Raw genomic sequence first — 13,252 nt, forward strand, 5'->3', positions numbered from 1 at the left:
GATGCTCCCCAGGCCATTTGTGAAGCCCAGCCACCCCAGGAGGTGCTCTTCCACCGGGCTGGGATGGTGCCACCTCCTGGGGTGCCTCTGGTGTGTCTCCCCAAACACGGTTCTGGTCCCACTTGCCTGTGACACTGCCCAGAAATGCCTCTTTCAATGTGGAAGAGGTGATGAGAGGCAGCTCTTCAGGACCTCCCAGTCTCCTTGGGGCCTGGGTACCTGCCTGCCCAAGCAAAAGGCAGAGCAGGCAGCTGACCCAGGGATGGGAGATGTCCAAATGCCTGCCCAGCCCCTTTCCGCCTGATTTTTTGGGACCTCAGGGCCAGGTGCTGCTGCCCTGCCCTGTGTTTTCACACCATCATCTCTCTGGGGTCTGCTCAGGGCCTCCGAGCTGGCCTCTCTCCTGAAAAAAGACACAGGCCTGCCTAAGGACAAGCAGATGTTCCTCTCCCTGGGACACAGGGGCCAGCCAGGTGTCACCTGCACACAGAGCAAGGGCAACACACAAAAGGTCCTTCCTGAAAGAGACTGAGTCAAGAAACAGGCCCAACATGTGAAGCACAAAAATAATTTATTGTTTACAGTTGTAAAACTCTTCCCCTCCCCCCCTTCTATTTTCAGGTGAAACCAAACTTCATTTACCTTGCTTAAAGGGAGTGAGGCAAAAAGCTACCCCAGAAATCACAACTCTTTAAAGCCTGCCAGCCCCATGGAAATGAGGGAGCCGGGAAGAACATCCATGGAGGCCAGTGACCAGTCGTCTACAGAAGCTGGAATGCTGTTCCTCCATCTAAAATTGCTTGATTCAAAACAAGAGCACACACTGACCTTCTAGCTAAAGCTTTGGGCTCATCCCTCAGGGAGAGGCAAGGAGGCAGAAACAGGCCAGTCTGGCTTGGTACTTAAAACCACTTAAGAAATAGCATAACAAGAAACAGAGGTTACCAGCCCACTCTACCCTAATTTAAATTCTTTAATCCAGCTGCAGGGTGTTTGGCCATGATCCCAAACAAACAAACCAATATACAGTCAACCTGCTGCCCACCCTCCCAGCTTTCACTTTGCAGGCCCGCCGGCAGCATTGGCTGCTCCTCACCAGCGCACCCAGAATCACTGGGAACCAAACACGCTGCAGCCACAACCCTTGTTAATATCATTAGAAATTTTAGGGCAGGAAAAAGGATGCACTCTCACCCCAAGGCAGGGGATTATGCATATTGAACTCATGTTTGGTTATATGCATAAATATCCAGAGAGGGGAGAACACGCAGCTCTTCAGAGACCGCTCCACTGAACAGACTGAAGTGGGTTACCTTCTTGGTACAACTTGATCATACACCCAAGCTGAATAGCGCAGGTGTCACGAACCTGTGTTTTAACAGAAAGTTTAACAACTGCGAACTGCAGGATGTTTATTCTCGACAGTATTTTCTTGACAGATTATTTTCAAAAATCCTGAGTCAGCAGTAATAACTGTAGGTGCAAATATTTGTTTGCAGGACATGGTAGCTTTGCCATGGTATTTACCTGTTCTCCCTAAGCCAGAAAGTTTATGTCTGTATGACTAAAGCTGGCCTTCCATGGTAAGCAAATATCTGCTCGCCTCAAGTGTTACATTCAGCTGTCGCTATTGCTTTAACTCTTAGCTCCACAAGAACTAGATCATATGGTAGCAAGGAATTCAAGGGTGAAGGGTTAATCATTTCCCTGCAGCTCGGGGATTAACTTCACATTAAAAACACGTGCATTTGTATCCAAGTGACATAATGAAAAATGTGGTGGGAGATGGAAGGTGCACTCATTCAAGCAAGAAAGGATTTATTGACCTAGTTCTTCAAGATCCTAGGAAACTTCACTGAACATTTCTCAGCCAAAGCACTGGCTGGTCCCTCAGTTAAACTGATGAGGTGATCCCATGACTGACAAGGATTTTCATTAGCAGGCAGATGGAGGCTGTGTTTCGGTACTGGATTTTAGGGGGCCTTGGCAATCATTCTGTAATGGTATGGTGACTGAACTGTGCAAGATCTCAGGAAAGGAGAAATAACACAGGCTAGAAAGAAAAAAAAAAGGAAATGCAGAAGTGCCATTAAAGATCAGCAATCAGCTGCCATTTGGGACAGTCCTTGCAAACAGTGGCACAGACTATGAACCCTTGCATTAGTGTGAACGAGCTGAGTTCACACATGCTGTCCTAATGAGTTACTGGTGTGAGAAAATGTTCACCTGTATGAGATGGGGAGCTGCCGTCTGGCTTCCTGGAAAAAACACATAGGGCTCATTTTTTCCATCACTGATGTGGCTATGTGCAGGCTGACACAGAGGACAGTTTAACAGCAGTCAGCAGCACCTGCGGGGCCAAGGAGTAACCAGTGCCACCAAAAACAGAGAGGGGAGGAGAAGGCAGGAGTTCTGGTACGCAGAATACAGCCCGTGGGACTTCTCAAGGAAATACGATTCATAGCTCACCCTTAAGGAAGTGCAGCAGGAGGTTAAATCCCTGCAGGATATCTGTTTTACAGCCCAGCCAAGCCCCATCTCTCCAGCAGCACGGTGTCGTTTACCAGCCGGCTGGACAGCACTGACAGAAGAGGAAGTACAACCTCCTTCTCCTGTCCACACTTGTGAGTCAATTCTGGAGATACCGTTGCCTTATCCACAGAGCTCTTGCTGAACGTAGAGACCCTTGGCTGGGAGGGTACTGTCAGAGCAGATTGGTCTTGCATTGTGAAAAGAGCAATAAAAGGGGAGGGGATCACACTATTCAGTACCATGTGAAACCCTGTCTAAGACAAACATGACAGCATGTGTAATAAGAATAACCTGAAAAGCAGACTGCAAGCAGCTAGAGAAAGAAGGATGCAGTGGCTCAAGTCTGGAAACCTCAGATTAGGCTACTTGAGCTGTATGCCAACAGCTAAATCTGAGCAACTTTGTTTCCTGAAGTGTCCATTCTCCACCAAATTGAGCGGAAAGTCCAGCTGTTTGGTGGCTTCACTGGTCAGGTCACTTCTACCAAGGCACCCCGGTGGGGACTGAAGAACAAGTCTTTGATCATGGGTCACAGACCTACTTTCTTATTTTCTTTGAGCAATTCTAGAGAGTTGTTTGCTTCTCCTGAAATTTTGCAGCCCATCGTTCCTGCACTTGGCCTCACCTCTTTCACTTTGCATGTGTGCCTGTTTCAGTGTAATTTTTCTTGAGCGTGTGATTCAGAATTAATGCATTTGCAGTGCAGTGGAGGGAACTGACATGTCCTCGTGATACTGTAAATGAGCAGTGGCAGTTCCTTTGAGTTCAAAGCAGCTATAAAGATCTTTATCGGCTTTCTCAGTGGCCTGTAAATCATCACAAGCCCAGTGAATGGCGTATTACCTACCTCACTTCTGCAGTGAGTTATTTGAGTGATGAGAATGCGAGAGAGCAACTGTGTGACATAAGTTCATTCACTTCCCACAAAGTAATCCAGAGCCAGGCTTGGCTGCCCTCGCGATTTCCTGAAATAAGAACATTCCACCTGCAAAACACAAGCCCAACCAACAAACAGCCAAACCCCATTAGGCATGGGTCATTGAGTATGGTGTGGGTGGAAAAGCCTTTCTTGTACTAAAGTCACAAACTATATAGTGCAGGTGGGAGTGAGAACTAGCTACTAGTTAATGATTTATGTATGAGGAAACCAGTTCAGTCTAAATTATCTCATATTAACAGTACTTGTTAAGGACATAAGTTTATTCTGCAGAGCTAAGCCAAATTCTGCCCCTAGTCTTATGTTCACTGCACAAACCCCTGCCTTCACTGGTCCATGTTGTGCCTCCCAAGACCCAGGGCAACTGGGAGAGGAGGGTGGCACCGTGTCACGCTGGGAGGAGAGCTCATCTCCTGGGATCCTCCGGGAACTCCTCCAAGGCTGCAGCATGCAGCCTGTACACCCTCCCATACACCCTTCGAACACATGCCAGGTAAAGCATCGCTGGTACTTGCGGGAACTGGGCAAGGGAGCCATCCCCACCAAAGTGGGGCAGTTCACTTCTGTGGAGTTGCAGGGGAAAGAAATGCCTCAGATACATCAAGCTCCTGGTACAGATGAAGTAGTATTACACAAAATGTTAATTGGAGCCTTATCATGCATAAACCCAGCAGGAAGTAAAGGTAAAATACACGCATGTACCTCCAAGTATGGGCAAGTTTACAACATAAAAACTGTGAAAGACAATTAGCCTCTTGAGAATTAATTGTATTTTGCTTTGAAGTTTTCTCTGCTACTCTATATATGTTACTAGTGTTTATGACCAATAGATGTACCAGTATCATTGATCCTCATTCAACTTGCTTTCCAGAGGGGTTACATGATTCTGGCATGAATACTTGCAATGATCTTATATGATCACCACTAAACTAGGCAATGATCAAAATAAACTATAATTCACTTATAATTTTTGTTAGCAATATATTTTTTTATTTTAAAAAAGCTTTAAAATAGTCCCTACTGGCATATTCAATGTAAATTGCTCACAAGTTGTAAAACAATGCAAGAATTAAAAGCTCATTTTCTGCTACAAATGAAGTAATGGTTATAGGTTAAAGGGGCAGGACAAGGGACATTGAAACCATTCATTTTAAATTACAGTATTCCTCTTCTGAAAAGAATGAAGACTACAAAATATAACACGTTTATTAATCTGGACAGCCTGCAAGTAGGAGTTAGGGAAATGACTGTTTAAGCAGAAGCAGAAGTTCTGTGGAGCATCCGTCGAGCTGGGCAGTGAGTCCTTCTCCCTGCACCTGTACTGGCTGTAGGAGCAACTGTTGGTGTAAGGTGGTGCTATATGTGCTATACCTTAAATTGTACTTGTAGGCTTCTGGTGTCCAGTGCATCTCCGTAGGTGACAGGCTGGCCAGAGCGGCCTGATTTTTTTGAAAAGTGGTGCTGCATTCAAACACATGAATGCTGCCCTCCTATTTTTATTGAAGTGACTGTTAGCACTTTTCTGTCTTTCAAAGGCCCAAGCAAAGCTAAAATGCTTCGTACAGCGAGAGAGACTCGTCTCAGAGATCCTGCGCACTGAAAGCATTCCTTAGTACTTTTACATTATCTTGGTTTGTCCTTCCCTTGCCTCTGGCCATGCCTGCCTTTGTCTTGGCCCATGCGTTAGCCAGCCACTGTCTGTATCCTGGTAAGGATCAACCGTGCTTAATCCTGCCGGTGGGAGACAGGGATGCTGGAGGTCAAGGAGTGAATTCTTCCTTTTCCGGATGTTGCATGGAATGTCTTCATTCCAGAGCTATTTGTAGGCTACGTGGGCACTTATCTTTCTAAGGAGATAATCTCCTTTTTAATATTTTGGGTTTCTGGTTGATTATTTTGTCCGTAGCAATGACATCATAACCAAAGCACTGAAGGTTAACTAACGAGCAAGCTCTTTTTTATCAACTTTCTGGTTCAATTGTACTTTATCCCTCAATAATTCTCTTTTTTCATCTATGGGAATGACTTTACACTGGTGTGAACTGAATGCTGTCACACCATCGTAACTGACACCAAATCAGACTGGGTAATTCTAAGTGAGCACAACCCTGGGGAATGGCAGAGGGATATGCTAGAGCTTGCTGCAGGTAGTATGCATATGGTAGGCAACAGCTTGGTCCTGTCATTTTAAATTTTCCATAGATGTAAAAACACAATGATAAATTTTATACACATTATGAAGTAAATCTCCACCTGACATCATTAAGAAGTCAAGGAAGATATCTGTCCTCCAGCTGAGGACATGTCTCTCTGAGTTTTGTGCCTTCCTCACTGATCTGGGGTTCAGGCTTGGGCTGACAGGTGTTTCTGATCGCTGCAGGAGCCCTGGGATCTCTGTAGAGCAGCTGCTGTTGTTTTGGAAGCAGCCAGGTTTTTTTCATCCCCCTCCCCTACCTGAATGGCATCCGATGTCAGAGTCCAAAGGAATATTTTTAAATGATGAACTAGATTCAGGTTTTCTTGGGGATACTGATTTGGGTAACAAATCTGTGTAATCTTGGCAGGCCTTCTGCCTCTTTGTTTGCATTTCACATAATCTACAAAATGAGTTTACTGACCAAAATGTTTCCTAAAAACAGCAATTTCTTATGCATACTGGAATTCATGGAAACATATCAATGAATGGCTTGAAATACCAGAGGAAATTTTGAAGTGTCAAAGGATATCTCAGGAAATCTTGAAGTACCCAAAGACAGTGCCCACAGAGAAAGAGATACTGCAATCATACTACTGTTTATTTACTGGAAACAATCTTTCAGCTCTACTGTAAAAAATAATACATATCTGTTTACATTTATACCACTGACACTGAGATTCAAGACTTAAAATAAAACTGGGCTAAATCCAGACCTGATGTAAGGTGGTTAGTGATCACTGACTTCAGCATAGTGGTGATCACATTGCAGTCTTTCTGACTGGGCCAAATACTCTGTTTGCAAACTGGGAAAACCTCATCCAAGGTGTGAAAAGCCTATGGATGTATTGCATAAGCATGTCCTTATCAGGCTTCTTAAAAAGCCTTGAGATTATCAAGCCAGTATGACATAGATGCAATTTCAGGAGAACAGTGATTCATGAGGACCTAAAAGAGCATCTATCGCCTTCCAAACTGGGGGGTTGTGGGCGTTTTTTTAATCCTCTTCATGAAGCCAGGCTCTGCCAGCAGGCTGGGCAATCCCTTCAGCCATTCAGACCTAGTATTTTGCTGTAAGGGTGCCTAACGACATTGCAGAGGGAGGGGGGTACAAAAGCAGCAGATGGGCAAATAGCAGTGCCTGCATTTTCAGTGAAACGCATGAAGAGCTTGTTGTACAGATGGTGGGTGCAGAGGAACCTGGCAGGGAAATAACGGATCTGCCTTGGCTATGAGAAAAGCAACTGAGGTTAGTAAGAGCCTAGAAGAGACACATAGCCTACAACTGATCTCCAAAAAGCAAAGTGAAACATGTTATGTAGTGCCAGAGGAGAAGTGGAGCTCACTCAGCATGTGCTTGCAGTGCATGACCACAATGAGATCACTTGTCCAGGACAAACTCAAAAGAGAGAATGAGCGACTTCTGGGATGCAGGAGGGAATTGAAAGAGATTGAATATTTCAGGAATTTTTGTTTGCTGAAGTGTTTTCTAAAGATCCCTTTGCTACCCAGCTACATTCCTCAATTCTTACATCAAGGTTACTGCATCATTATTCACTTGCTGGTGCAAAAGTGTATCTGCCTTGTACCCAAACTATCCCTCGTGTGACTTCATCAATATTAGTTGAGTTACACGGGGGGATCAGTTTGGCCAATGGAAACCACTAGGGGGATCTCAGAAGTTTGAACTAAGAACTGGAATAGGTGAGATTTCCACCTCTGATGTGCACACTTATAAACATCAGATGCACTCTGCACTGAAACGGGGGAGGAAAGAGGCAGCTGCAGGATCAGAGGCACCCCCGCACAAATACCTCTGGCCCATTACACTCCCTACAGCACTGACCCTTCAGCACAGGTCACCTTTCTGGGCAGGCTTTCTGCGGAATCCCCAGAAGTCTAGTTATGACCATCAGCCTCAGTCTTCATGCATGGCACCTACTTTGGGGTTGAGCTATTCAGAATTGGTTCAAAGACTTAAAACAACCAAATGTGATGGGTGTAAATCACTTGTCTGCACTCATCTCGGATGAGGAAACACAATTTGCTTGTGCCGTGTTATCTTACAACTTTTTGACTTCCAAATGCAGAGCCACACTACCACAACTAGTTTTAGCTTCTGTAAATTCTCCTTGTATACAGATACATGCACAATGCTTTACACACACACAGGGAAGATCCTAAGGATACTTTTTATCTTTCCATTAAAAAGCAGCAGTCATGCAAATTAACACCAGCTGAGGGTTTTGTCCATCCAGGATAGAGATTTATTTTAACAATAGTCAGGCTTGAATAACATTAGGGCATACTTTTATTTCTTTTTTTTTTTTTTTAACATCTTTGTGCTATGAAATTTTCATTGGGTTCTAATACAGCTACATGCTACGGAAGATATTCAGTAGCATATTCTGTGAATAAGCTAGACTGGAGAACTCGAATGATTACAAACTGTACTGATTCTATTGTTCTGCTTGCTCTAGACAGAGAAAAATGAATGTGTAAGTTCTGCTGATGCTGATACCATGTTTATGAGACAGTGAAAGTTGACTCTTCTAAAAGCTGAGCCAAAAAAAGGTAAATATGAGTACAGGCCCCCAACCTGAAAAGGAGAAAGCTCTGTGTGAGTGGCCCTGGACACTACACTCGGTGATGGTGGGTGACCAGGTACTCAAAGAAGCTCAGTTATTCTCAACAAAGTTACTGTTGTCAGAGAAGTACAAGTTGAAAAGCGATTCTGTGGGATCCAACAAACTCTTAGGTAAAATAACATTTTGTTGCCTCTGTCAAAAAAAGTCAATCCCCTAAAAATATCTCAAAGTTAAATAGGCCAGGTGATAGGACCCATTCAGCTCTACAGCACTGGATCGTTCATCTCTTGCCATTCTTCTCCCTCCCGACTAGCACGAATCACTTGGTTAATTTATCAGAATAGATTCTGCTTCCCAATCATTGTATCTGTATCAAAGATTACTGCCATTTCTGCTTTCGTTTACTTTTATTCCAATTATTGCACTGGTAATAGATGCTGTACGAACACATAGTGAGAGGCAATCTTTCTCCCGAGAACCTTCGATCAAACAGACGTGACAGCCGTCAGGCAGGAGAGGCAAAGAGCTGTCCCCCCCTCAGCTTGGCCAGGGAACGGCTCTGCTACCCTGAGCGAAGAGCATGTCAGTGCAGAGCCAGGGGGAAGCCACGCATACCCAGACCAGGGTCAGTGCCCTCATCTGGTGCTGGCCAGAATACTCTCTATTAACCATATGGTAAAACTCTTTGTGTTAGAAAATCCTCTGCAACAGGTTAGAATAAAGAATCATTTTCTGAGCAGACCTGGAATTCTGTCTGCTTTTAGGGAGGCCCGGCCTCAAAGGAGAACATGAATGTATACAGCAGTTGCAAGTTTGGGTTTTTAACTTTCATGCTGTAAAAACCTGACACGCATAGTCCTTTTTTTTATTTGGTGAGAATTGCTGTAATATACGAGCCTGCAATGGTCTATTGGAAACAGACCCCTGACTAGGCAATGGAGAGTTTAGATGTTATAAACTGCTAGTAATTTATTATTTTGAAATTGGCATATATTTTGGCAAAGTTAAAGTTGGCTGGAGTGATAGTGAGTGATGAAAGATGTTATGGCGGTTGAGAAGTGCCTGAATTCCTTTGTTTCCAGACTTTTCACTTTTTTTTTAAGGCGCAGAATGTTTATATAGAAAGTGCAATATTGTTTTATGAGTATTTGCTGGACCCTGCTAAAACCAAGCATTCAAGCCTTACTCTTTTAACAAAGTGTTTTGTTATGGAATTCCTCTGGGTTTTGATGTTTCTAAATTAGGGTTAAATCAGGTTGGTATGTGGGGGCCATGGGAGAACAGCCCAGAAGTGAGAAACTGTCTGATGTCTAACAGGGTGCACTTCCTCTCCAGAAGGTGATGCGATGGCAGGAAGAGAGAGGTCTCCTCAATTGGGCATGACGAAGCCATAACATAGGGGCACAAAAGGGGGAAAAGGGGGCTTTTAAGCACTGGGAAAACTTCCAGCATGTTAAGAGTTTAACGTCTTTAATGCAAGACCTTGCCTGCCCCTTGTCTGCTCTCTGGGCCACCAGAGCCTGCTTGTTTCCCACGTCTCACTTCCATCATCTGGGACACATGAGCACTTTTAGCCCCATGGTTATAAACTAGCATTCCTCTGTCCTGGTCATCTCTATTTTCCCCTCCAAGACTATGGTATACGGTGAGCCATGATACACTCAGGAAACACATTCTTGTTTCTAATATTTCTCTGCGCATTTCCTCTACATTTATCTCCTCCAAGTCGGCTACTCACAAAACTCATTGGCTTCCTGCCCTCAACTTGGCCCACTAAACCCTGGAGTCAGGCTTCAGGCTTTTTGTTTTTACAAAAAGGACAGCCTGTGTACAGAGCTCTGAGCCACAGGATCCCAGGATGTTGTGGCAGCACGGAGGAAACTTTAAACCATTAAGAAATGGAAGCTGCTGAAGCACACTCAACTCAGCATTTTGAGACTGTGAGCCATTGCATCAGGACTTCCTTCAAGCTGAATACAAGTAAGAAGAGCAGAGTCTCTACTAAAGCTAGGGAAGAACAACTCCAGACTAACTCACAAAGCTTATTAGGAACAAGAGAGTCAATTTTCTGATTGTGTCATGTGGTCTGTGTTGTGATAACTTTCTGAGTCTGTATTCTCCCATTTAATACTCCACTTTAATGAAGATCTCACATAATGCTTCTACTCTGCTTCAGCCTGCTTGCATTATAATCTTCATAAACTCCTTTTCCCAAGTAGCATTAAGCACTTCCAGTCCTCAAAAAGATGAAGCAAAGGTTATCTTTCCTGCCCTAGCGATGCTGGAGAGCAAATGAGCCAATAAGGAAAAAGCAAGGGGAAGAAGCAAAAGAGCTTGCTTCAGAGAAATTTAAGAACAAGACATATGAATCCTCATCCCTACTAAAATAAAAGACCAAACTGCCAGTGGCTTCAACAAGGTAAGCATTATACTTCCAAACTCTACAATGATTTTTATTTTTTTTTCAGACTCCTAAACATATATATATAGATTTAGCGTAGCACTGTGAGGCCTCAGCTGGAATACTTTTCACAGTTTTGGGCACTGCACTTCAAGAAAGATGTGAACCAACTGGAGAGAATCCAAACGAGAGCAACAAGAATGATCAAAGGTCCAGAAAATGTGATGTATGAGGAAAGACCAAAAGAATTGGGTTTGTTTAGACTAGAGAGAAACAGTCTGAGGGGAGACATGACAACAGTCTTCAGACATGTTAAAGACTGCTGCAAAGGGGAAGATAAACTGTTCTCTATTTCTACTGGAAGTAGGCTAAAAAGCAATGGATTTAAATTACAATAGCGGAGATTCAGATTAGACTTTAGGAGAAGCTTTCTATTGGTTACAGCAGTTATACCTGAGAAGACATTGCCTACGGAAACTGTGGGATCCCATCGTTTGAGGTCTGGGTACGGGTATAGTGGTGTCTGCTTTGTGGCAGAGGCATGAACAGTAAGACTGGTCCAAGTACTTTCAGCTTATTTTCCCCAATGTTAGGAATGTAGGAGAGAGACTGCACGTGAACAGAACAATTTTTCTGAAGGAATTTGGATGGGTCTGAGCTGAGCAGTCCTTGAACAGGAGATTAGTTGCAGCCTTAATTACAGTTAGTATCACTACCTTATAACGATTACAAACTGTTTGCAACTACCCCACTCAGGAAAACAGGGAAAAATAAAGTTCTGATTCTCATCTGCTCTAAAGTCCCTGGACACTATTCTAGCAGTGGAGGCCTGTGTCAAAGAGTCTGGGTGTAAATAAGTAACACCCTAAACATTGTAAAACATGCCAACCAGTGATAGATTTCTATGAACTCTGTTATATAGAAAGATTTAATACAGGAAGGAACCCAAACATGTGACACTTTGTTAGAAAGTAGAAGATTACATACTACAACATGTATTTTTGGAATGAATTTACAATGAATTTTAACTATAAAATAGAATCAAAGAAAAAACAGGTGAAACTAAGACAAATGCAGGGTGAATTGAGACAAAGTGCCTGACTGATAATTCCAGAGATAATTGGGAATGTGAGTTAGCACTTCTGAGATCCCTTGTTTCAATAGGTGGCTTTTTGTTTCTGTTTCTGCTTGTTTGTCTGCTTTCCATTTATAATGAAAAAGAAGGCAAGATTGCAAAAGCCAGCTTTTTCCTCAGTTTCTTTGGTGCTTTTTCCTAAGCAGCCTTGGAGCTACAAAGGTTCACAGTCTTTCAAACATAGACTCATACCCTAGAAGTGTTTACAATGGAAAGAAGAGTCCTTAAAATATATGACCACATAGAGAATCATATGGGATCTGCTGACGATACATCTTCAGAAGTCTGCATCCTGGTAGGGACTGTGCATGAAGAGGCCTCCCTCCTCAGACAGGCATAGGTCACCGGGTCTGTGGAAATACTGGTTTGGTTTAGAGCTGCTATACGTACTGGCTTCTGAGGAGAGAGTTCTGCAGAGGAGGAACCGTCTCTTTTGGTTTAATGTTTCCAGGGCACAAACTCAAGGTTTAGAAGGAGTACTGTGATACATATATCCTCAGCCGGATGACAGAGCTTCCTCTGAAGTTAATGACGGTGTTAACAGTGATCATTTCCAAGTCCAACTGAATAGTACGGGGCCCCTTCACGGGGCGGGTCATCACCAGAGTAGCACTGATCGGTCCTGTTTGCTGTGCACAAAGCAAGAGGAAACAGGTGAGATTTTAAAAAACGGCTCTTGAAAACGATCATCTCGGGTGAGACAACATTATGGCCATGGTCTTTGAGCAGCCAAAATAACACTGTTTTCTGCTGTATTGTTAGAGGCTACTGCAATTCACGGGAGAGAGCGCTTCATTTCAGCATTTGGCTCCATTTCAGTGTTTTGTATGAACTATCACCTTCTATAGTTTGTAAAGCTTTTGGGAGCCCTGCACATAAAAGGAGCTATTGAACATAGAAATTTGCTATTGTCCAAATGGAAAAAGATGAAAACATGGATTTAGGGTATGCACAAGCAGTGACATCAATTTTTTTGTGCATAAGATATTATTTTGTTTGATGTAAAGAGCACTGTTACTTTGAAGGAGCAAACACCAAGAAGGGGTTATGTTAACAGAGCTTGGCGAACAGATGTTCCTATGTGAACAGGATCAGGGTTTGTTGTATAATTGCATACGTTAACGTTGCAAAACCTTACCCTCTGAAGAGAGTTTTAAATATGTGAAGGCACTTCAGAAAAATCTGTCTTTTAGTAAGTGGAAGCAGACCTTTGAAATATCTGGCCAGAACGGTGGATTATGAGCATTTAAAAATCAGAGCTTCTGACGTTAAAACCAAGTGCAATTTGCTTTCCAGCAGAAACACAAAGCGGGACCTGTTTTCCCACGAAATGGAGCGTTTGCATTATCTCTGATCAGAGAAGCCCAACAAAGCTGTGAGGAGGAGCCGGGGCCCCCCAGGCCGGGCTGAGGGCCCTGCTGCTTCAGCCCCCGGGGAGCAGCGCCCCAGGGCCCCACTCCCCCCC

General features: G+C 43.7%; 1 protein-coding gene across 1 annotated transcript in view; it reads right to left on the reverse strand.

Annotated features, from left to right (window-relative positions):
* Nucleotides 1-8,022: 8,022 nt before the first annotated feature.
* The window catches only part of FBLN5 (fibulin 5), a 51,803-nt gene continuing 46,573 nt past the window's right edge, over nt 8,023-13,252 (reverse strand). The window contains exon 11 of the mRNA XM_009319449.1: nt 8,023-12,416. Within this exon, the coding sequence (XP_009317724.1) occupies nt 12,255-12,416 (162 nt within the window). The 3' untranslated portion in view covers nt 8,023-12,254. The remainder of the gene's footprint in view (nt 12,417-13,252) is intronic.

Source organism: Pygoscelis adeliae, unplaced genomic scaffold (genome assembly GCF_000699105.1).
Source record: "Pygoscelis adeliae isolate BGI_AS28 unplaced genomic scaffold, ASM69910v1 Scaffold71, whole genome shotgun sequence".
NCBI lineage: Eukaryota > Metazoa > Chordata > Aves > Sphenisciformes > Spheniscidae > Pygoscelis > Pygoscelis adeliae.